Consider the following 26,664-nt stretch of genomic DNA (forward strand, 5'->3'; position numbering starts at 1 on the left):
TTTTTTATAGCGATACTGGATTTTTTAAGTTGATACTGATATTGATATGTGAGCCAAGAATATTGTTTTTACATAAACAGAAGATTGCTGTTGGGGGATTATTTGTTCTTCTCACAACCCTTTGAAAGCTGTGACTGATCGCACAAACATTCGTCACAGTTGGATCCTGTCGCTGGTTTGCCCTGCTGCATGTTTTAGTTTTCAAAGATCCATTAAAGCCGGCTCAAGGACAAAATGTTGCCTTGATGAGTAACATCATGTGAAGCAGCACTTCTATTCCAGTTCTCCGAATATGGCTGTACAGCACAGCTCATGACAAATTTTGAATTAATGAATTGAAATAGAATTCATGTTACACAAGTCTCCCCCGAGTTATTCGTTACAGAACAGCGCAACGTTTTCGTTACGCTCTCGTTCCCATGGTTTACAACAGTTTATGTTCACATTTTCCATGGAAAACTGTATAACACACAGTGAACTAAAAACAAAGTTAGGTTCACCTTCTTGTTGACAGTGTGTTGACTCACCACTATTTAGGATTTTTTGTGAGTACTTTGCTCTTGTGTTTGCTGATCGCTTTTTATGTGGAGAAAACTGACAACAGAATAAGCCTGAGGCAAGGAGGACAAATCAACCTGATCTCAAGGCCCTTGGGCTTTAAATGACTAGCACAATGAGTTTATCACAACATGAAAATATTATCTATGAATACAGTCCATGTGACATAACGTGCTGTTCGGAGACGGTGGATGGGAGTCACTGACATACAAAGAGTTGTTTCTTTAAATAAATATTTTATTTGAAAATAAATACATTTTCTTAAAATAGAATCAATAACATTACAAAAGCTTTGGGGGAATGGGAAAGGGGAGAGGAGGGGTTACCCAAATAAATGATGTGTAATTTTGGAACAAGGAGTACAATCTCACACGTTTATCTACCATCTTAAGACAAGTTCCCACAAAGTGTTGTACTGTACATTCTCAGCTGCTCTGTGGGAAAGTGGTGTCATCCCTCACGCTTGCTTTAACATGCAGTCTACTTGGTCTTAAAGCTTCACGCCCCTGCACCCAGAAACATTGGTTTACTGTATCTACACACTTGTTTGTAAATTGTTTAGGATATAATCTCTTGTCAACACATCAAAACCAGCCACTGATTAACATTTACAACTGACAGTGTTTTTTTTTTTATAGAGTACCTTAAATGCATCTAGATCAACTTCACCTCTAGTCTACAGTACAAAGATACAATACACAAGAAGGCTGCGCTTATGGATATAGCAGGGTTCAGAGGCCACTGTCTCGCTAAGGCCAAAAGGGTTTCCATTTGAACTGCGAGGCTGCGAGCTCTTTGGGGCTGCAGTTTGCCAGGCAGCAAGTAACAGAGCGGGAACTCACTGGCACTTGTCTGCCTCTATAGCAGCGTTTCAATGCCCATTGTTTGACTGGAGAGCGAGGGAGATGGCAGATCTCCAGAGAGACAGGGACAGCAGCACAGTTGTATTGGAACAGATTAACACAGTGCACCAGCGCAGCCCTGACCCCTCCGACAGCGCCACAAATAGCATTAGGAGTGCAGGAAGTTCTCCCTCAGCTGGCCTGCAGTGGCAAAAGCAGCAGCCTTGACAAAAAAACTAATTACCAATTGCGCTAAAAAAAAATTGAGAGAAAAGCGCCACGGAACACGTTGGTTTTATAATTATTGAGTCGCTGGAGAATGTGCAATTCGACCTCAATTAAGACAAGCGTGTGAGAACATGTAATTGAAATCTAATCAGTAGAAAAGCAGCAGAGTAAGCTAATCTATGGCAAAAACAACAACTTTGCACACTTTGTGCTCCTCGCTCTTCCTGCCTAGAGAAATCAATGCCACAGGTAGCGTCAGCTTTAAATAATGATTACACTAAGTGCTGCCGGGGAGCGCAGCGTCCACATGTTGTGTCCACACACCGAAACCTCTATCCCCTCTTCACTGAGCAGCCCTCAAATCAGCTTCAGCGTACCGGCCGGTGGTTTAGGGAGGACAAAGCCATTTGGTGGGTTTTAAATGCCTCACTGCACGGACCCAGCACAGGCCCGCACACAAATAACACACAAATGCATATCCCGCAATCACACCTTTTTTTGCCCTTCCTGTTTGAGAAAAAAAATATCACTTCTCAGACCTGTGACCAACAGCTTCTGATAGTGTTTTTTTGTGTTTGGCTTTTCTTGAATCTTGCACTAGGCCACAGGAATGTTGTATAAATATCTCTCTCCATTCCCAACTCCACTTGCAGTTCTACTAATTAGTAACCCAAGGTTTGCTTGCAGTGAGGAGCTAAATGTCAGAGCCATTTCCCCCCCCCCCCCCCCAAAAAAAATATTCTGAGTTTAAACCAACACTCTAAGCAACACGCTACTTGGCCAATGATTCAATCACAGTTAAATAGCATGGAACAGATGTGATACATTTGATGATAGCAGTTTTTTTTGTTTTTTTTATCTGAGTCAGGTGGATGAAACTGAAAGCTGAAATAATGTATTTAGCAAGTTTCGACCCATCCAATCTGAGAAAAGCCTCGTCACGTCTCCTCGGAAATGCTTCACAACACAACTCACTCTCCTGCTCTTTGAGGAAATGTATAGTTTTTTTTGTTTTTGTAGGAACTCTGTTTTGAAGAGCCAGCCTTCAATATACACACAAACTCAAAATCATTCTTGACTCCAAATCCCTTCATCCTTGTATGAACAAATTAGAGGTCGAACTTTTATAAATTTGTAAAACGTCTGCTACTTGTAGAAGGTGTCATGAGATTTAAAATACATTTGGAGATGTCACAGAATCTTGCAGACCCTGATGGACAGTCTTCCCAGGTTTTCTTCCCCACTTGTGTAAGTTAAGCTTACAATTATCCCAAAGCCTTGGCACTGCAGGCACAAGTGCTGAGGGGCAGATGGGGGCAGACAGAGCCCGCTGCATCCGAATGCATCGTTAGGGCTAAACACAGCAGGTCTTACTGGCACCAGCTCAAAGAAGTGAAAACCTAGTGCGTTTGCTGCGTTTTCTCTCATCCCATGTCTTCATCAACTCGCAGGCAAAGTCAGTGTGAAGGCGTGCTCAACACTGTCACGTACACAGACACAGATACACCCGAACAGAACAGAGAGATTGTCTCCTCTCGCTGTGCTACTGTGGCCACTCAGTCATTCTTTGGGGTGTCCAGTCCAAATAAATCAAACCGGCTTCAGGCCGCTTGGCTCAACAGCTCACCGTGCTCGGCTGCTGTTTGCACACAAAGTCCGAAATGAAGTCAAACTCATTCTGTCCAAGGAAGAGCTCGGGCAGCTCCTGAACGCGATCCAACCCAAACTCCAGCACCAGTGAAGTCAGAACCTCCTCGTCAATCAGATCCATGTCCATGCCATTCTGCGCCAAAGGGCCGCCAATGTGCTGCATGCCCGATAGCTGGGCCTGACCCATCCGGTACTGTGCACCATTGGGCATGAGGTGTCCGTTGACCGAGCTGAGCGGGTGTCCATGATATTGAGTGTTGAGTTTCTGCAGGTGCATGCTCGCCATGAGCTGCTGGGAGGTGAGGTTACCAGGGATGTACTGCTGAGCGTGGCCACCCTGCTGATGCTGCTGCGGCTGCGGCTGCTGCTGCTGCTGCTGCTGCTGCTGCTGCTGGGGGTGCATGTGGTGGTGGTGGTGCTGCTGCTGTGGCTGTGGCCCCTGCCCATTGTACATCATGTTTCCAGACATCATCTGGTGGTGGTGGTTGGCCATGGGAGCGCCGTTCACAGGCCCGCCCATCCCTCCAGGTCCCACCATGCCTGACCTCTGTCTCATGGCAGCCTCCATGTTGTTCTGAGGGTTCCTGCTGTAGTGCATCACTTGGCCATTGGGCAGACTGCGCAGGCCAGGCTGACCATTGTGCTGTGGAGGTCCGTTCATGCCCATCCTGAAGCTGTGGCTCATGGGCATCATCATGTGTTCGGCCATGGTTGCTCTGTCACTATAGAAATTTATGAAAATAGAAGACATTAAATTAGACTTAAAATGCTGCCACTGGTCATTACAACCTAAATAAGATTTAAATATCTGTAATTTACAGGGCTATTCCACCAAAGAAGTTCAGTTTACTCTTTCTGAGACGGAGGGAACTTTCAAAAGTGATGGATTCTATATTTTAAGAGGAAGTCACAATTTCTATTTATTTTTCCTCTCAAGATATGCAGGAATAAAACATGGTAAAGACATGCACAGTCAGCAAAGTTGTGTTATCCATATTCAAAATGTCCAATCTGTCCCACTCAGCTATAGACTACTGCAACAGGACACTTCAACTAAGTAGAGCAGGGACATCCACTTAAATAAGACCGACTCATCTGCAACTGGTGCTGTGTTTCATGTCAGAGCGTTGGCCTGACACTTGCAGATTACTGAGTAGTTAGCAGTGGTTCAACTACAGCGGTTTCTTCTTCTCAAAATCATAAAGTGGCGTCAGCAGACATACAACATGAGCGCAAATCAGTGTGTCAGCAAAACACGCGCGGCTGTCGTTATCAAAGACAACAAAGGACCCATTTATTGTGCAACACCGATAGCTGCTTACAAAGCAGACGTTGTTCTGATTGTACTTTCTAGATCAGAAAGAGGAGCACGCTTGCAGTCGGTGCTCTTGAAGCGTCGTGGAAACACAAACAAATGTGACACAACCGATTGGAAGGGACAGGACGTCCACACAGTGCCTCATGCACCCCTGATGACGAAAGCACCATCAGCACAACACAACTTAACACTGTCTAATCAGAGTCAAACAATGTTCTGATGATTCAATTCTTTACATTTTCCGCACTTATCTCTAAGCCACACCTACCAAAACCTATTCCATAACAAGTAATTATCCTGATGACGTCCTCTCAACCAAGATGATGTCATGAGCATTATCTCAGACTGGGCTTGATACTTGGTTTGTGTGTGAGTGTTAAGAAATTACACAACGTCTGCCTTACAGACAGCGGGACCGAGGTTAACAGATACCAGAGTTCAGGAAGCACGGAGGGTTAAACAAAAATAAAATGATCCAGCTTCTTTATGTGAGATGTAGGATCAAGGGTTTTTAGAGCTTCAGCCACTCAAGCTCTAAAAAGTCGGTACATCTCAGTCTCAGCTGCTCCCATCTAAACTGTTGTTTCTTTAATATGTTTCTGTTGAGTCTCACAATTTTATAGTAGCGTTTTACTAAATCGCTTAGCTGCCCTTTAAAACCATTAAAAAAAAAAACACTATCAACAAGCAGTGACTGTGGAAACTACTCTTTCTATCAGAGCTTTCTCTTTCGGAAGCTTCTCCGTCAATAAAAGAGACTCATGTCAAACCTCCAAAATTACACCATCAGTGAATTACCACTGAATAACACACGACAAGGGAGGGCAGCAATACCCTTGCAGCCAAAAGGACGCAGAGGAATGCTTCTCCAGACCACACATACACCCCCCCCCCCTCCCCCTTCTCTCTCTCTCTCTCTCTCCCTTTAACACACATCCACCTAACTCTGTCTGCACACAGTCATTACAAAAGATGTTCAATTAAGATTGCCCACAGATGACCAACAGAAACGAGCCCATGCTGACGCTGTAATTTGCTGACAAGGTTATTGGCCTGTTAAAAATGGATAACATTATTTTTTTATAAGCTGCCCCTGAATGGGGGTGATCATAAAAAAACGCATCCACAGCGAGGCACCCAATGAATGTGTCTCTGAAAAGCAAAGATACGTCGGGCTATTAAAATAAAAGCCTTCCCCCCAAATAACTGCTGCTGCCCCTGGCTGCTTGTGGACACACAGCCCTGTTAGTGCTGATAAAACAAGACACTTTCCTCTATGGCCTCAATCCTCCTTAGAATATTCTGCTTCTCTGCTACTCACTACGGGCTATCGCAGACCTGGGTTATCATTCAGACAAATGTCACTTTGTGAATTCACAGTCTGAGGCACTAACTGCTGGCATTATTACACAAGCATGTTTCACCATTTTTCTTAATCTTAAAGGAATGTGCGCGCGGGGGCTGTTTCGCGTTATTCGATGCCATGGAACCGCAAAACCCCATTCTGAGACGAGGCAAGTCAACGCACTGTGTCAAGGTGGACGAGATGGATAGATCTTCCTTCCGAAGCGCTTTGGCGGGTTCTGGTTTTTTATTCATTCGGTCTGCAAAGGGGGGGGGGGGGGGTAAAGTACCTGTCTCCGAGCGGCAGAAGAGGACACCTACCCGATGCGTGGAGGCAGAATCCGAGCGGAGAAGTTGGATCGGTGCCGGCGGGGTTTGTTTCTCCAGCTGATGCTCCGGCTACATGCAGCCCTGCGGTGGATTCAAACTCTGCGGCGTCTCGACCAGTGAGAGGAGTTTGTTTTCTGGTTCAACTGAGGGATTATATACATGTATAAAGCACACACAGAGTGAGAGAGAGAGGGAGGGAGAGAGAGATAGAGAGAGAGAGAGAGAGGGGAGGAGCTACCGGCCTCTCCGTCTCCTTTGTTGCCATTGGTCCTTCCCCCTTAATCACTGAGCAAAGAAACGCTCACGAACTACCTCCACTGATCCAGCGGAGCAGCAGCACAGTGCGTGTGTGTGCGCGTGCGCGCGCGCGTGTGTGTGCGTGTGTGTTTGTGTGTGTGCGTGTGTGCGCGTGTACACGCTGGAGAGATTTCACCGCCGCCTGCCTTCATTACCCTTACACTATTATCCCTAATGATCCCTACTCTCTTAACTGAAAGCTTTCTGTTTAAAGAGCAGCAGGGAGGGATCCTTCAGTCCTGCAGCATGAGCCACTTCTGCTGCAGAGAACAAACCATTGTGACAGGGCGTTTGACTGCACACAGCCCCACACTGCATGTGGAGCTGTTTGGAATACATGCTGCTGGATTGATCTGTGTAATTATATATGTAGGAAGACATGCAGCTGTAGGCTATTAGACATACCCTAAAAAAATAAGAAGTCTCCCACATAGCAGAATTGTGTTGGCCCAGATTTGCCCCTACATTGCCACACGGCCCTCATGCCGCATGGAATTATGGCGCTTGGGCGCTCCACTCCTATCTGCCGGATCTGGGCCACAAGAAAGCCATAGCAATACCACAAGTCAACCAAAGGTGGTTGGAATTAGTTTTGTGCTATTTTAGACATTTTCACCATTTACCACATGGATCGCTTTAGGTTCACATCTAGATTTTTCCTAGAGCACTTGCATGTTGAGCAAAAAAGGCCCTCAAATTGTTTTGTGATATTTTTGCCCCATTTGCTATTTTATAAGTGGTTCACATCCATTTTGTCTGGACTACAAGAAGGCCAGAGGAGCTGCATCATTACCTGAAGGGGCCCACGTCCGTATGCTATCCGGGCATCTTTCTGTCATTTATGCAACAGCAGATGTTTTAGAAAACAGAGCCATATGTCAACCCTTTCTCCAAAAGTAGGTATAATTTGCAACGAACTACATTTTATTAGTAACATACTCTAAAGCATGTTGGAACAACAGAGAATAGAGTTACGAGCACAGCTAAAACATAATTATAGCAATTAAATGTGCAATATGTTCATACTGTATATGTGGAAACAATTACTGTATTGCTATATTTCCTCAAACAAAATATCCACTAGTGGCAAGTGTAGCAAGATAACAGATTTCAGTGTTCCATTTTTGGCATCTTAAAGCACTCATTTAAGCTCCATAGACTATATATAAAGATGGATGACGTTAATTCGCTCCCTCCCACCATCCAAAAATGAAGGTCCCACCGATTTATTATTATTATTATTATTATTATTATTATTATTATTATTATTATTATTATTATTATTATTATATTTTTGTGGGCAGCTAACAACATCTGGCATGTCATTCAATTGTTATGGTCAAAATGATCAGATTTGCTTTCTAAAGCTGCTGCTGTAAATGGAATAGAGGGCACAGAAAACATTGAGCATGTAGTGTGAAGATAATCATAAATGTATGCAGGTCAGGAATGGTGTTATGGGAAACCTTATGTAACAAAGACTGGCTGGGCAGCTGACACACAAACTGTATCTCAATGCAGATTAGAGTACATGCCCTTAAATGTCATTTTTAAGGTCCTCCATGAGATAAACAATTTGGATCACTTGAACAATGTCTTATATCATTATTGCATGTAACTCTGTGAATAAATGTGGTTTTCAACCTGGTTAAAGAATGAAGACCAAGTTGGTCCTTGACCTTTAATGTTCCAAAGCATGATTTTGGTAAGTGAAACAAACTAGATGAAATTACAATTTAATGTCAATTTACATACATGGATTATTTTTCTCACTTTGTAGCCTTGCAAAATGAAAACAGCATTTTTACCATCACTGTTTTCCCTAAGCATCTGTCATGGTTATCTGTTTTCAGGTAAGGCTGCTCCCCACTACAGGATAATCGGACCGATTTTAGACCCCATTCTCCCCTTCGTGGGGGTGTTTCCACCTGGAGGTCACTCTATGCTGATTATGTGCCCAAATAATCCTGAAGTGTGGGGGTTTATAAAATAACGATTGAGTCAAAGCCTCCCTGATCTTGAATCGTAAATTTTAAACATGTAAATATCAAACAGGTTAGATATTTAGAATAATCGGCTGCGTCAGAAACTCGCAAAAGCAGGAGAGGGAGAGAGCGATCTAACTGGGAAGCTTCACCAACCAGATGTTGCGTACTTGTACATGCAGCCATGACTAAAAAATACATTCAATTTCCAAACACTGTTTTATTTTGTAGTTCGGATCTTACTCGTGTGTCTCAGTTCAGTTTCTTCCCCTATTTCTCCTCCAGATTTAAATTGTTTGCCCCGCCCAGATAGGTTTCCCCTGCTTGTCCTGTGTCACCTGTTTCTAGTTTGATGTTAATTCAAATTGTATCTAAAGTCGACTCCTCAGTTCAGTCTTTGTCGAGTCGTCTGCTTTGTCTCTGCCTGCTTTTTAGCTGCCTGCTTGTTTTTTTCCGCCTGTTTATTTAGTGCTGTGCCCGCTCCTCATTTGTTTTATTTATTTTCAATAAATTCTTCTTTGTTGGCAGAATAGGCCGGCCTGCCCCCCCATAGCCCTTGATGGCATGAAATGGTTCAAAGATAAAGCAACAAATACGTGAATATGCAATGCATAATACATACAAACCGTGTGTTGTAAATTGGCTGGCCTTGTTTGTTATTTAGACACACTTAGCAAGCTAGCTATTATGCTGACAGTGCTAATAGGCTGATCTGCAGTGGGTAGGCGATTTGGTTAAGCAGGTAGATCAGTGGGTCTATTAACTAGCAGGTTTTGAACTATTTTGAGCAACCAAACTACAACTACAATATAGACACCAGGTTTTGAAAAGGTTTTTAAACCATGACAATGTTGTGTAGGAAATTACTTAACACTTGCTATATGCCTACATGTCTTCAATCTATCTAAAACTGTCTCTAAAGAGAATATTGGAAAATAAAATGTGACATCTATTGTCAGTTTATCCGGTGAAATTTCAATTTGCCTACTGCAATTTAGCTGGCGATCCCCATGGGCATCGGGGGGTGTCAAATCAATGTTTGCCTGTAATTTGCAAATTACTTATTTGATGCAACTTGCATTGGTTAAAACTATGGGGGAGGGAAATGTTTACTTATCTCTTATAAACATGATCACATGTTAAAGACATGATTCCTTGTTCCTTGCAGCATGATTGCAATCTAACCATCTTCATGGAGCTCCAGAGCGAGCACAAGCCAGCCAGTCCTTTTGTCTTGCCCCCCCCCCCCCCCCCCCCCTCCCTGTGTGGACAGAGTCAGGCCCCACAGCAGGAGCTTGGTATGTATTCCTGTTGACATACACACACCCTCCACTGCAGAGGAATGTGTCCTATTTTTGGGCCCCTAAAGTCAGCCAGACTTCCAGCCTCCCTCTTCTGCTTGATCCACTTGACCATTGTTTTGTTTTTTCTCCTCATGTGTGTTTTGAGCCACAGCCACAATCTCCTCCATTTATTTAAACGGGGCTGTTGTTCTCAGCTGTTGTTTTGATGAGTACATTGCTTGAGTCAGGCTTTGGTTGTTGACTCTGCCAAACACAGTTGAACTTGATGATTTCACAAGGCTCAGACTTTCAGTGGTGAAATTTAACTTTACCCCACTAATGTATTTAGCATTGTGGATTGTAGTTCCAGTTAAGATTAGCAGTTGACATAGACAATATGATCAGATTATACAATATCATGCATTTTTATAGATTAACGTATCCAGCAGTATATAAGCTAGTTCAAGGCAGGAGCTTCGGATGGAGCGTTAATCATTAGGGGCTGAGACCAGATTCTTCAGCAGTATAAAATGTTCTAATTAGAATCGCATTGTTTTCTTGCATTTTAGGGCTGCACACATTCTTTACTGGGGAAGGAGGGAAGGGTTTGGATTTAATTTGTTATCCAACATATACTATCAACTGAAAATAAGATGACGATGACAGAGTTCCAGCCTTTTAAAACAATATTATCTGGTTAAGTTAACTACTTCACACCATGTTTTTTTGGCTCAGCATGATATGATGTTTGTGCTTCAGCCTCAACCCCTATTTTTAATTTATTTCTCTATATAACAGGGACAGTGGATTTTAACAACGTTTCTGAAAATATGCCAGAGTTAGTCACAGAGGCACATTTTTATCTGTAGTACCTGGGCACTCAATAAAAGCGCTGATGTTAGGAATAAAAGCATTGAAAATACAAACAACTATAAAAGCAGTGAAAATTATAAAGACATTAACAGGGCCTGCCTAACATGAGAGCAAGAGCAACAGCTGTTAAAACAAACAGACAGAGCAGTGGTTACTGGTTGACTGAAGATTATTAACATTTATAACATTGCTATCATGATCACCGGACTGACGTTTGAGTACTTATTGTGAAACCCCTTAAAATGGAGAACTATTCGTAGCACAGAAAATACCTGTATTTGCTTGGTTTAATTACATAGAGATAAATGGGTAGCCTGTTGCTACTCTCATGTCATTGCAGTGATTACAAAGCCAGTAGTTGTTCAACCCCCCTGAAAACCTTGCATTGTGCTTAACCATTTTGCCTACTAATGTTTCTGAAATGCATTTTACTATATTAGTCGAAATTGTATTTTGTCAATAAATAAAGTCACCTGAAGCTTACACCACAGAAAAAGAAGCAATATTCAGAAGTTAGCGAGTGAGTCACAGAAAAATTGGCTACTGGTAGTTGTCGGCCGTAGCTTTCAAAGTTTAGCTAGTTTGTGCACTTTTCCAGGATTACCTACCCCATCTTTAAACACACACACTGTGTTTGAGTGATCTTAGTGTGAGATGTATACTTGTGAGCATTACAGATTAAAAAAAATTCTCTAACTCATAATCCCATGTGAAACCATGACTTATTACTTCAGTATTTTTCCCTTCAGTTTTACAAACTACACAAAGGGACTGAAAGGCTGATTTTGTCTTTTCACACAACTAGGTCACTTTTTTCCCCTGTTGTGAGATTTTATGCTAAGCTAACTGTAACCTAATTGTTACCATCCAGACATGAGAGTGGTATCAGTCTTATCATCTGACTCTCATATAAATGTATTAATTTAGGGGGACTACATATCCTAGGAAAGCAGATTATTCACCTGTGCACCACTCTGTTGAACACTGTCAAGTGCTGTTGGACACGGCTGCTTTATAAAGCGATGACCCGTCAGGCTGCTCAGCTTGTTTGACCTCATGTGCTCGTCTCAGAGTTACGTGCTGGCCTGAGTGAGACAGGAAACGTCTTCTGACATTTAACCAATGAAAGTGCTACTCTTGGTTATTGATCATATGCTCCATCTAGACTATATCATGACTCAGTGGTACAACTTATTAATCCCCCTCAGCCTTTAGCCAACAAGTGCTATTGAGTGCATATCGTTGTACCTTAGACTGTGTAATGACCACAGCTTGTATGCAAAGGCAGGAGGACAGATTGGATGTAATTTGTTTGTGTGCAGCAGCTCGAACAAAGGCACCAACAGCACTCTTTCTCTTTCTCTCTGCATGTTTGTTTCTTTTCATCGAGCCTGCTCTTTTTCTTGTCTACCGCCCGCCCCCACCCCCTCGAACCGTATACATCCAGGTTTCATATTACTCACTGCTTCTTGTTTCCTGTTGTTCCCACCGGCGCTGCACCCCCACTTACCCATCCCCCCATCCCCTGCCCATTCACGCCGACTGTCTCTTATGTCTACGCTTATTCCAATAAGGGAATGTATTGTCACAACGTGATGAATGCAGTTTCTCACAAAAGGTAATTATTGCCAGGAGAAGGGCAGAAGCGCACATGAGGTAATCACAACAGACGACTGCTCGAGGTGCGGCTCCCGCTCTGCCACTTGCCCTCATCCAGAGACAGAATACTGCAAAATAGATTTGTAAAAAGGTCATTGGAATAAATTGTCTCTTAGGTACAGTAAAGTGTGTCGGATTTATGACATTTGTTATAATTAAGAAGATTTCCATTTTTACATGAAGAATGAAATGCATCTGTAAAGAAATATATATTTTTTCTTTGACAACCCAGCAGCGACAAATGACATTGATGGCAAAACTGTTACTAACTGCTCATCACTAATTGGTGTGTTGACTTGGTGTGACGATGTTGCAAAGCAGCACAGTGTAAACACACAACCTACACACCTAAAAAAAAAATCCTTAGATTAATATGTGGATATGACTTCATTGCTCAGATGCTTTTTCAGTCTCACTTCTGCTCCATTTCGTGTTGTTGTCATATCATATCACAAAATGTGATGCAACAGCACAAGCATTGTGAGGCAAGAGTAAAACAGGGACTGTTGAAAAACTGAAAAGTTTGAAAGAGGTTTCATGACGCACAAGATTTGGGAGCAGGGGTTATTCTCCCGAAAAATCCTCAAACTCTTTTTAACCCTCAGTCATGATACATAATCTGAATTTCCATCCTCCCTGCCCATTTTATAATTACAGTTGCAAATATCCGGATTCCAAACCAGCCTTTTGAAGTCTTCTATTATCGTTATATCTATCTCTACCATTCAAATCACGACGTCACATTAATATCAATACACAATTTATCAATATTGTCGCAAAGACAAAAACAGCAGGCAACAAGAAGGACAAAGGGCTCAACGAGGAGAGCTGGACAATAGAAGAGCATCAACCAAACACAAGGTTTTCAACTTGAATAATTTTTTAATCAAGACCTGAAGTGTGTTCCCTGAATTTTTGGGGAGATGTGTAGTTGTGGTGGCTTTTATCATCATGTTTGGACTGCTCTGATGCATTAGTCAGTGATCAGGTAAAGATTTTTGGACCTTGTGAGATACAGATGAATGCAGTAGTACCGATGTCAAGGAAACACTGCCTCCTTTGGATACTTCCTTCAAGGGTGGTTGAATAGATTTGTCATATTAGGTCGCATTATTATTCTGATGACGACTAGGGCATTTAGGAATATATGACTGTGCAGAGCTGAATTAGTGCCACACTAACGGAGCTGAGTCCTGTTTTGTCCCCTGCTTCTCATCTGCCATGCTTAGAGCTCATGTTGATCTTTTTTCACGTTTTTCTCACATGAAAGAAACGCTACAAAAGACACATGACATAATTTGTCAAATCAGCAGAGCCCTCTAGAAGACATTCTGCTGGTTTGTGAACGTAGGTAGAGCAAAAATCAAATGACCTCTATGATGCGCTTAGAAATCATTGACGTCTTTGAGACTGATCATTGCATAAAATCATCAGGGTGCCTATAGCTATGCCTCTTTGATGGCTCCACCAGTACCCATAGACTGAACCTCAGGGACATGGTAACCTCTTTTCATCTGTCTAATTTATGTACTCAAGGTTTCTTTCAGCACATACTAACGTAACAGATAAACAACTAGACACAGATTTTGGTTTCATATAATATACTCAAGCTTGATCGGCAGATTTTCGTTATTTGGATTGCACACATTTAGTTCGCTTCTTTCAATTTTGCTGTATTTGTTACATCAATTGACAACATTTTGTGGGATTAAGTTTCTTTGATTTAGCATTTCCTGGGGGTTGCTGCTGGAGTTATATGCCTGGCCATCAGCAGACAGCCTTTCCGACTTCATCCAGCGCTTCACCAGGTCTTATGACTTTAAAACATCGTGGGAGTGAGCCGGCTGCTGTAAGATCGCACAGTTGCACTCCTCCAGCTGCAGCACCTTGGGGCAACACAACTCCGCTCTGATTGGCCGATGGCTTCACTGACATGTGTCTTGTGTTTTTAATCTAAGAATTCACCAGCGTTTTCTGCTATTTTTATCCATAAATGTAAGGTGTTGCAAGCCAAACCCATCTTTCTGTATCTTAAAAAAAAGGTAATATGTATGTATATATATATCATATGTATATATATAAACATCCATTTAATCTGCAATGGAAAAAACAAACGCTGCGAGATCGATCATTGTTCTCGTCTCACTGATGCTGAAAGAAGTAGAAAGTGTCCAGCTTGATTGTCTATATTTTTTTACTCCATACCCTTCAGCCGATCACGTCGGCTGATCAGGACAGCCGCAGTCAGACCAGGTCACCTGTTGTTTCCCTCGTGTGTCTCAGTTTGTGCTGCTGTCTTTTTTTCAATAGAGGCTTTAGTTCTGTAAGGTTGACTTTTTTTATGAACCCCAAATGATTGTCACAATAACTTACATTTATTTTTCTTTGTGGTAATATGAAAACAAAGAAGAGGACAACCGCACAATTGCTACCTGGTCGTTCACTGACAGGCTCTATTACAACAATCTGAGAGCATGGTTCAAAGACCATATTTAGAGCAAGTGCAAATCCACTTTTGCTTGTTTAACAGTGAAAAACAAGGTTGCAGCACAGGGTGCATAGTTCAAAATGGCTGTACTTAGTTTCTTTATTACTCACGAGGGTATCTTGGTGGTAACGTGCAACAAATCCATTTGCCTGATATCAAGGGAGAACATTTCTCTGCAGAGGAAATGGTTTCACTTTGCACCCGAAGCAGATCCTCTGTGTGAAAAAGGCAGAGTGCATGTGTTGTGTACCCACCTTGTTATATTACTATCTGCTGCCTCAAGATAACAATGTGCCTCACCACACCTCATTTTAAGACCAACATGCTGGTGGGGGCTCAGATGGGCACAAGTAAATTTGCTTTCAAAACAATATTGGAGCTTAATGAGAAAATGAAAACTATATGAGTCCGAGACTTGTAAAATAGGGCCTTTAGTTTCCTAAATAACAGGTAGAATATTCTTCTGACAGGGCAAGCTGAAATGTTTAGGCTGCAGATTCCTTCCAGTGTCTTCATGAAGCTGCAGGGGTTTAATGATCAGAAGTAAAAACGTTGCATACAGTACAAAGCAGCAGAGGACAACAGACTGTGATAGTCAACACTATTATTTTTTTAATTGATGCAGATTACAGCTTTAACCACATTTAAGGGATAGTTCGTCAAGAAATGAAAATTCACTTATCATCCACTCACCACTGTGCCGATGGAGGGGTGGGTGTGTGTTTGAGTCCACAGAACACTTCTGGAGTCTCAAGGGTAAACAGTGTTGCAGCCGTTTGGAGGCGAATATGAATATCGGGCTTGAGGACACTTGGATGACACCACACAAGCAGTACGGAGGCATGTTTTTTTTTCTGTTGTTATATTATTTCTGAATAAGGGGTCACTTGTTTACCCCTGAGACTCCAAAAGTGTTCTGTGGATACCTCACCTACCTCTCCATCGTCATAGTGGTGTGTATATAATGGTGAATTTAAATTGTTTTAACATTATCCCTTCAGACTTAATATTAGTGTTCTGAAAGAATTTCTAATTTCTGAGAGAATTTAATTTGCTGATGTTGATGAAATCACTCACATGCCAGCAGAATGACATTAACTCATTGACCCCCCACCCCTCCCTCACCTGTTTGTTCTTCTCCTCACACCTGTGCACCGTACGTGCTGCGCTCGGCACTGGCCGCCTGCCACAAACAGGCTAAACTAATTCAGGGAACAGGCCGGTGCTCTTACTTGCGTTGGTCCTTATAATCAGTAACTACAGGCCTCTGTCTCTCTCACTTGGTCTCTCAGTTGTCTCTGTTACTTTGTCGCTTGCTCTCTCTCTCACCAAAAATAATACCTGTTGCATCCGAATAACAGTCAGCGAGCCAAGTAACTCCCCATAAGCATAGTTTGGTGATCATTTGGTGGAGGCTTAGCTTCTCTTGGCCTCTTATCAGCACTTCTTATAGTGGTGTGCTACTAGCAGGGCTGAAAAGTATACCCAACAAAGATTTTATGAAGCTAAGCATTTTTAAATGTGCATTTTTTTATCAATCATTCAAAATCATGTTTAACTACCATTGAATACAACGTGATAAAACAATACATGCAACTAACTAAATAACTATATAAAAATAACCAGATTGTAAGTGCATTGAAACCAGTCAGGTCTGCAGCTTATAAACTGTATAAAGGATTAAACTGCATTATACCCATCATATAAGCAGTGGACAAACTACACAGTGTGATCCGGTCTAATGACCGTTCAGTTCACTCCCGTTTTTTGTTCGACAATAGCAGGGGCCTCCTCTCCTCTCTCCTTTCCCTGCTCCTATACAACCCAGGAGGGAGGGGCGTCCCACCTGCTGCTCCAGGTTGTAGAAACAGGAGCATATGTTGTTTTATTAGTCGGTGTTTATGTGTGTGCACGTCCGCTCATGCATGTAAGCTCGAGGTGCTGTTTCTGCACTAATGTCGGTGTTTGCGTGGGAGGGGGAGGAGGGGAGGAGGGGGGCAGCGCTCAAATTCCTGGGTCTCTTGGTGTGAGCTGTGCTGTGCTCCAGCGGTTCCATTTGGCCAACAACACCCCCTCCCCACTCCCCAACCCCTCTAACCCCCATTAGGCAACATTTACAATTCCTGCCTGCTAAGATCAGGTCTGATCCAGTTAACTCTTTGCTCATTATCCTCTACACACTGAAGCTGCAGTTAAACACAGAGAGGGTGCACCTAATATAAACTACACAATGCCACTGTTCACAAAGCTGCAACAGGAAACTGGTGCAATCGTGGTTTCTCTTCCAGATGACTTCCCCTTTCAGAGTTAGACACTGAGAAATCTTGATTTTCAGTTATTTCATCAGACAAGAGGATAAAAATGTTACAAAACTCTCATCTCATCTCGAATTTCTTAAACACTTTTAAGCTTATATTTGTTTTGCCATATGCTGCCATTCAAAGGTGAATGGCATGCCTTCAGAGATGCCCGCCCATGCAGGAAATTCTGGTTACATTTGTCCTTATTTAGAGATAGTTCCTTTGAAAGAGAAAAAGAGGAGCTTTCTTTGTGGAGCACAGTTCTGTTGGAGACGATCCAGGGCAAGCTGGATTATCAAGATAAAACTGACACTTTGTATATTTACTTGCATTTAAGTAAACCTGTTAGCTTTCTTTTCAGCCTCGGGGCAGATTGACAAATGTGAGTTGCACCCTTACATGCACCACTGTTGACTTGTGATGGGGCAACTTGGAGAAACATTTGCAAGAGCTAAAGGGCTCACACACACATATGTCAAACGTATGTGTTTGTATGAGAAAGGTGTCAAAGTGAACAACAGGAAATGATCTCAAGTAGCACAACACACCTTGCATGTTGTAAATATGATAATTCCTCATGCACAACAGAAATGTCATTCATAATCGGAATAGAAATAGCATTTCTCCTTTCTGATTTGTCAGGCTCTTTCATAGTCATGTGTATATGCAGCTTGGTTTGTCACTGGCTTTCGACATGCAACAATGTGTGAGACGTGAGAGAGGGCAAGTTTTGCTGCGACTGCCAAGAAGCTGGATGAAAGGAAAGGCCGATCACTAGGGAGGCACCGTCTACCTCCAACAGTAAATCTTTCAGTTAAAAGAAAGAAATTAGACTGATTAACAGTCAGTGTGTCCACTGCCATGTGTGTTACGAGGTGTGAAAACTGTTTGTGAGTAACAAGGAAAGTTTTCTCCAGTCACTGCTGATTGATGCATATAAGGCTCTGGTCTTGAGAGATTCCACACCAAGACGTCGCTCCGAGCCAGAGCCGTGGATCAGAGTTTCTGAGGGTGCCACAGCAACCCCCACCCACAGGCAGCTAGGGTTTACTGTCATTATTAGTAATGTTGTATTTCACCAAATTCTACAGGTCCCTGTCACCCACGATATCCTGTTTTAACTCATGTCCAAGAATTCCCTATGAAAAATAATACAAATCCGAATCTTGCTGATATTTTGAACAACGCACGCTTTTTGCGATTATTTTTTGTTGCAATATTATTTATTACTTACTTATGTCACTATCATTTGAATCGACCGAGCTTGCTAACCAAAAGGCTAACTAGCTGTTAAAAAGATGCTAAAATAAAAAAAAAAATCCAGTTCAGAGAACATGGGAGGACGTTGATCAAGTATAACTCTCTGTTGTGAAATGTGGGTTGATATTTACAGCTGCCTGAAGGCCGCAGGTATCTCATATAATGTATCAGCTTTCACTTCCGTGTCTAGCAGGAGTGGTGTTGTCCCTGTCAAGCCACAACAATGATCGTCAGAGCCTCTGGTTAAACTTCCTGCCAACGGCACCAGCCTTTTGCAGAAATGACCTCAGGAACCTAAGTGTTTATGTGTTGTTAAACTTGTCATATTGATCAATTCTAAAGAGTGTTTAATGACATTGATGTGGCTCAGTGGCTATACCTCTAATGCCAGCTTATTACCAAAGAGTCTGTAAAGAGTCTGACCAAAGAAACACCTTGAGCACATGGAGGTTTAAGAATAAAACATATTATATTAGCTTTTTGTCACATTTGCCCATGTTAACAGACTGTATGAAGAAAATATTTGTTAAATGTAGCTACAGGTTTTGACTGATTTGAGGCAACATCAACCCACATACCAACTAATTGTGTCTTTCCATCATTAGATTCTGAGGCTGGCATAGTGAAATGAATGATAAGGGGCCATGTCAAACTGTCCATATATCATTTTTCTTCTATGGATTTGATTTAACACACATCATTGTGGTTCAAATATCAGATCTGTAAAGTCACACCAGAAAGTAATAAATAAAAATGATCTGTCTTGTAACAAATTGCAACCAAATGGTGCTCGTCAGTCAATATTGTTCCTTGAGCTTCTCTCTATTTTGTCTCAGCCATCCTCTAGCATTTTTAGTAACAGTTAGCAGCATTCCTTAAATCAAAAATTAACTGAAGAGGGAAATACTCAACTGCCGCTAGCTCGTTAGCTTAGCAAATGTCAATGAGTTCACACATTCAAAAGACATATTTAGGATTGCACTGCCAAGGAACAAGCACACGCCTACTTCCACTACAGCTTTTTTCAATAACATTTGACATGTGTGACACTATTGCACCTTGCTCATCTTAGTAGTGATTGCAACCCCTTCTGTCTTTGCACTTGTTGTGTGTCTTTGTACAACTTGTGTTTTGTCAGCTGCAAACATTTTCAGGTCAAAGTTGCCATCAAAACCAGCAAATGCAGCAAGTCCATTGGAAAGATTAAACTACTAAAGTCTTAAGATTAAAAGTTACAAGTAAATAAAGCATGAATGACTCGCTCAACTGGATATGTTTTCACAGTGTAGTGAGTAACAGCAGCATAATGTGCCTGTTTGTACACAGCCACAGACTGTCTGTTCATACTGACTAGTGTTAATGTGCTATGAGTCATTGCTGCATGTTCCCCTCTGCAGAAAAACTTGTGTTCAACAGAGACTCAGATAATGTGAAATGAACACACACTTACAGACAGGGAGATGATGTATTTGTCATGGGAGACGCACGCAATGTGTGACACATGTCTCCCAAACGTTGGTTAAGCCCGTGTCTGACCCCTTCATGGCTGCTGCTGTCACAGGTTAACCTCCTGTTGTCAGTGTTCAGACAACTGTGGTGTCTTAATGTTCCAGCAGAACCATAGAATTACACAGGATTACATTACAAACACAGTTTCAGCCGTTTTAGTCCCCTCCAAACAAATGCTTTCTTAAGGAGCCTGCTGCTCTGTTCTTGTTTTGTCTTGTTTAACTTAAGATGAACAGTAGGTTTGGTTACATTAGTTAAATGGTTCAGATAAATGAAAAGCTTTGAGCATACACACCAACTGTCCCTGTACTGGTCTGAATCAGATATTAATGTGAAGTTATTGTTCTTTAACTACAAGATTGGAGGCTGTACAATTGTAAGGATTAGAAAAATGCTACGTATTCCTTGTAGGGATAAACATATTATTTTATGTTATCTTATTTAAGCTAAAAGAATGAAAACCTCAGCTACAGATACAGGAGAAATAAGCACTGATGTTATCATTTGTCTAATGTAGAACATGTACCAATGGACTATAGATGGCTTTAATGGCTTTGCGAATAGTTCCCACACAGTGGCTTGATTTATTTGTGGTTTTGGCTTTTAAATTAAAGCTTAAACTACTTAGATGAATTGAATGATCAATATGTGCTCAGACCACAGATCAACCACATTGCAGTCTGCTTGGATGGGAACATTTCTGTTTGACTTGAACACACTTGTAGTTAGATTCTGTTAATTTTGTTGCTATGTTTCAGTTCTGGCCGAGTTCCTGCTCACAATGATCAGACTTGAGGTCATTCAGAGACTGACACCCTCCATTTGAAGAGGTAGTCTGGTTGTTCGATCAACTCATAGGCCAAAAGGAACCAAACTGTATGAGCTGACTCTTAACTAGCTGCCAAAGACAAGTGTCTAAGTCTGACATTTTTAAAATTTGAACGATCTGATCTTAATTGCTTAGTTATAATGGCACTGCCTAAAGACACTAAGGGTTTGTCCATGGTTTAAAAATGGCCATGCGATAACTGCTAGAAAAACCTTGTTAATTGTAGATTGTCACATGTCCGTCAATAACATTATTGAAATGGTTATAAACATTTATTGTCTTTAATGATTCATTACTGTGACGATATCATTCAGACCTACCTCTGAATGTTGTATGTATCTTTAAATGAACTCTCATATCGACCTGGCAACGTTTTGGCAGCGTGCTCAGCCTCGCGCTGCTTGTTGCCTAAGACTAGTTGTGAACTTAGCGCAGGGAGCACAGGGTCCAGTTTGCTATTCTTAGCACTCTTGGAATGCTGTTTCTCCGCCCTGTTATTTTGTTTGTGCTCTCTTCACTTTCGGTCATGTTAGGAAACTTGTGTTTGGCCTGGGTGCTCTTTGCCAGGATAACAACCGGCCCCCGGGGCCAGTGACGTGCTATTGAGCTGCTGTGGAGAGGAAGAGTCATGATAAGGTGAATAACAAGCAGCCGGTTGCTTAGATTTAAAGGAAAATCCCTGGACACTGCGAAGACTTCATGCATTGCATTTTGTCGTCTTTCAGCTTCCACTCACAAATAAGTCCTTTTGTTGAGGGGAGGACTGATCTAATCTTCCTCTGCTTCACTTACTGAGTGAAGCAGTAAGTGTGAGCAGGTTATTACGTGTTCAACTACATATTATGGGAAGAGGTTTGTCGGAAACAGAGTGAGTAACACATGGCCTCCAGCAAGACACTTTTAGCCCCTCAGTGCCTCAATAGAAGACTGTTTTCCTGTTGGACAGCTGTTAGGTGTGAATATACCCAGCTGAATCAATCTTAACTTCACCTGGTTAGTTTCATTTAAAAAGAGAAAAAAATGGCGTTCCATATGAACCAGGGTATTTTTTACATTTGTGAATAAGTAGTTGTGTTGTTTCTCACATTTAAATGGTGGTTAACAAAGCAAAATGTAGACATTCTTTGCTCTTTGTGCAAACATCTTTATCTGAACAACACTTGAAGTAAATTTATTTAAGACACAGTTTGGATAATCAGTGTTATCTTTGCATTTTAAGCTTGCACCTTGGGAGGGATAGTTGATGTCTCACCATATGTTTTAACTTCAGTCTATATACAAATACCAGATATTTCTGTGTTTTATATCCATCTTTTGAACGTCCATTAGCTCCTTGAAAACTGCTGATGATGTTGAGATATTTCCTTGGATAATTTTTATTTTTGATATTGTGGTGCAAGAGTCAAACATCAAGGGGTCCCCAAAGTCATTGGTACTCATCCTCATGAAAGTCTAAAGCACATGCTATAGCAGCATATCCAATAGTTATTAAGATATTTCTGTTTGGACCAAAGTGCTGGAGCAAAAAAGCTGTGCCATCGTGACTTAAACCCTTATAAAATGTATTAAAGTCCAGGAAGTCACATACTGTTCTTGCATAATTGTGAGACTCATTCCTGTCCAGCGTAATCACTGTGTTGTGGCAGAATCTACAAGTTCTCAGATCGTACAGAATGTCCTGATAGGCGGCTGGTCATGTCAGATTGTTTTCCTTGTTCCTTCTCTTCCTCCTCCTCCACAAACATTGGCTGCCTGGAGTTCTTGGTATCCAGCAGAGTGATCACATGTCTCCCAGGCTTGACTAAATCACACAGCACAGAGCAAGATGGGCAGGACAAAGGAAACAGGCTGATGGCGAGAGGGAAGAGAGGTGGTGTTGAGAGGGGGCAGGGTGGCACTGAGCACGTGTTTGAAATAGCCCTGCTCATACCCTTCCAGATGAGCGAGAGCACGTGGACAGTGGAGGAGGGAGAGGACCGACGGCTGAAAGGAGGGAGGGAGGGAGGGAGGGAGAGAAGCAGTCCAAGGGGAAAACAGGCACCTGTGTATCAGGCGGCAACAGCAGCACTGGATCCAAGGGGTCAGTCAAGAAAACAGGTAAACTAACCTATAGGTCAGTCAAACTTATTTGGAGGACAAAAAATGAAGGTAAACAGTAAAATATATTATCCAAACACTCCACTGTATGCATCCATCAGAGCTTATAAACTGACTGCTTGGTTGGTTCAACTTTGACCTGCTGCAGGGCCGTAGCCAGGATTTTTAGAAATACTAGGTTAGAGAGTCCAAGTCCACGTATATCATCCCCCCCTTAACCTAAAAAAAGAAAGTTGATGTTGTTTCAAAGACCTCTCCACCCTGCCAGGAGTAAAACACTGTTTGTTGTTGTAAAAGTAGTCCAATTTAAAAATAGCTGGTATAAAAACACTGGAATCTGCCTAAAACGCTTTGGCTTCCATCCACATGGCTGCAACATTTTCACCTTTTCCTGACTATTTTGTATCAGTTTGTAAGTTTAATAAAATTTGGGAATAAAGCTATATGGAAATAAAACCTTACAAATGGTATTTTGACTTTTTTAATAATTAGATGCAGGGTGATATATTTGTTACGGCCTTTTCACATTGTCCTATCCACCTGTGTACAGCGATCAAAATGTAGTGTAGAAACATTTGACACCTTATCCCTTCCTTTGATTTGTATCTAGGTTTGCCACATGTTCTTTGTTTCACTTGTTTTACTGAAAAAACAAGGAGAATTCAAACACAATAGCAGAGGCATGTGCAGTTAACTAATGGGAGGGTTTAGATTACATAGTGGTTTAATCTTTGCAACTTTGAATGAGATTGTCACTGTTTGCCTGCGCCAAAACTAGCTCAAACAATCAGCAACAACATTCATATAAATTACATATTTGCAAATTTCTTTTGTTTGCAGCCTAACAATGTTTTTCTGTTTTTTTTATTGTTCGCCTAGGATCGATGTCTTATTCAAGCAATGTTGGCAAAATGGAAAGAACAGGAAACACACTTGTTCAAGGTGGTTGGACGTAAAGCCGTCCTTGTGGTCACAGCAGTTAAATGTTCTGTTATTTATTCGTAGCAGTTGGTTAAAAAATTCCACCAGATACAAACAAGCACGGAATAGCTAGTATAAAATTAGGATTAACAGATTATACTTGTGTTTTTATTCATAAATAACAACAAGTGGTTGATTACAATTTGGAGGGTCATATTCCCACTTGGCCGCTTATTGTTTAAACTCAGAGATAGTGAAAGGTTTAACATGCTTCCAGTGATGAGAAAGGCCACATTAAATTGATTCAAATCAGTTGCAAGTGGCATCATCATTATCATCATCTGACATTGTCCGTCTCACCAAAGAGTAACAGGTCCAGCCATCACATTAGAGAGGTTAGGGTTATACATGTTCTATAATGTTATATGACCCTGAATGTATGTTATATAAAGTAAAATGGTTTGAATGATGTCACGCAAGCAATAATCCATACATGTGTAGGAAAGCTAAGCCTGTCCAGCTTTTTGTTGTCAAGGGTTTAGTTTAGTCAATTAATGTAAAACAGGAAGTTTTATTATCTGATAAACACCAGGAGTGGTTTGTTATCTCAAGATTCAATTCCCAACTGTTTGGTTAACCCGCAGTCGTCAAACACACTCAGTCCTCTGGCTAGAACTGACATCTTTACTGGCTGTTCACATGAAGTGAGACTTGAATTGAAAATCATATCAGAGGACCAGTCTGGACCAATTCCCCCTCTGAGCTGATAGTTGTGTGACCTCTGTTTAATAGTTTGTCACGCTGACAAATTTAGATGATTTATATGAGTGGGTGATTTGGACCGGAGTGAATGATATGAGATGCATGGACTCTGCCAAAGCTTAGGGTTGAGTGAATTAACATCCCTGCTCAGCAAGGTGAGAGATAAATAAACATCTGTGTAACTTTGTTGAAAATTCTGTTTTCGTGCTGCAGAGGCCCCGGGGGTGTTCGGCACTGAGCCATGCTGACACACTACATGCTGGAGGAGCACACCTGCTGGGTTGTGGTATCTTTCTCCCTCTACTCCCCCACTCTCCTCAAATCTATACCCAACCCGGTTTCCTGGCAGTGTGGTGACAGAGCCGTTGACTCTTTTGTTTGCGTTCCCTCGCCTTCCTCTTTTCACCGAGTGCTCCGGCAGAGCAAAGATAGTTGTGGCAGAGCTCCCCTCCCCTCCCCCCGCCCCCAGCTTCCACTCCTCGGCATGGCGCTACATGCCAAGCGACCTGAGACGCTCCCTGACTTGCAGTTCAATCCACTGACTTTTATTGGCGCGACTGTTTATCACTAACACCGCCGCCAAAGCACGCACCACAGCAGTTTATTCATTCAAACCATAATGAGGTGTTAAGTTGTTTTGGTCTAATTGACGAATCAATCCTTATCCTCACAGAATCAAAACACATGAGCATTTATATTATAACTAACAATGACAGCTCTAAGAGCAAGGATTATACAGAAGTACGCAATAATCAATGTTTATGATAATAATGAGAGCTCTCAGTTTGAGATCACGTAGTGTGTGCATGTTTGCCAAAGATTATCGCAGCAACTGCCAACACTGACAGTGTGTAAATGGCTTCTAACTTCTTGTTGTTGGATCAGATGGGGCCGTGCTTGATCATTTTTGCTTTATTTTTTTGTGCACAATGTGGATGCGTATAAATAAATAAAAATACAAAAAAGTTTCCTCTTTTTCTCTTCTCTTTCGTTAACTAATGGACAGCATGCATTGGGTGACGAGCAGGGGAATACCTAGTCTGTTCACACCTGTGGGAAATTTACAGCTTTCCCTTGACTTTGGCTATGCAGCTTGTGTTTGGATTGTGAGGGGAAATCGGAGCAGCCAGAGGAGACACAAACACACACAGACATGCAAACTACAGCAGAGAGCCACCTGCACAGCTGACACCATATAACAACAAGTGAGCATGTTATATAACCCGCTGATTCCTGACATCATACACTATAAGATGAGAGGTTGTAACTGTGGTTCCAGGACCATGGCAGCATTCCTCCTTCCTTCTATTATCTTTAGAGCATTTATGTTCGTGGCCAAATAACCACTCGAGGTAAAATAAATTGCATTTCCTGTGAACCATCAAACATAGAATTGGGTTACAATTGAATTAACGGTGGAAACGGTTTCTACCTGGAGTTCAGTATAAGACAGTATTAGACAGATTTAGGATAGATTGTTTTCTCTAAGATATAGTTATATACAACTTGATTCATTGTATAGATATTAGAGTTGTAATCAATTTCTAATAAATGTTTGGCTCCAGTATATAAGCTGGTGACATTCAGCCAGTCTCCTTCCCCCCATGGCTTCCACAGCATTTGGTCTCTGTTGTAAATTGATTTCTACATTTCAATTTCCGTTTGATTTCTTGAAATAATCTATTTTTGAGTTTAAACTCACGTGTGGACCTCCCTACTTTGTCCAGCTTTGATCCAGGTTGTTTTCCTTTTGGCAAGAAAGAATATTTCCCAAAATGTCCAATTATTATGAAAAACTACTTTAAACATTTCTAAATAGCAAAATTCCTCAACATAGAATTGGATTGTAATTTTACTTTCTTCGTTTCCAGCAGCTCCACAGCAGCAACAAGGCTCTTTCACCATTTCCCATCTGAATGAGGTTTCAGCTTCTTAGCCTTTAGGTCACTCACCAAAAACTTCCCTGCATACAATTGTCCATTTCATTGTCTCTGTCTGACTAAGCCCAGCCATGTCTGGAAATGGCTTACCTCAATGCATGTTTAGAACAATTGAGTTGAGACATTCTCTAGAGTTTTCCTTTCATACATGAACAACACAGCGGGAGATTCTCCGGCCAAACTCGTTCACA

At 41.7% G+C, this 26,664-nt stretch overlaps 1 protein-coding gene across 1 annotated transcript; it reads right to left on the minus strand.

Moving 5' to 3' along the window:
• Window positions 1-774: 774 nt before the first annotated feature.
• Window positions 775-6,446, minus strand: cited4a (Cbp/p300-interacting transactivator, with Glu/Asp-rich carboxy-terminal domain, 4a). The gene is given in 4 exon segments (XM_053446474.1): window positions 775-4,000; window positions 6,262-6,308; window positions 6,311-6,388; window positions 6,390-6,446. Coding segments are annotated over 4 exon segments (924 nt in total). The 5' UTR covers window positions 6,432-6,446; the 3' UTR covers window positions 775-3,243.
• Window positions 6,447-26,664: the final 20,218 nt, after the last annotated feature.

The sequence above is a fragment of the Pleuronectes platessa genome, chromosome 18 (genome assembly GCF_947347685.1).
Source record: "Pleuronectes platessa chromosome 18, fPlePla1.1, whole genome shotgun sequence".
In the NCBI taxonomy this organism is placed as follows: Eukaryota; Metazoa; Chordata; class Actinopteri; order Pleuronectiformes; family Pleuronectidae; genus Pleuronectes; species Pleuronectes platessa.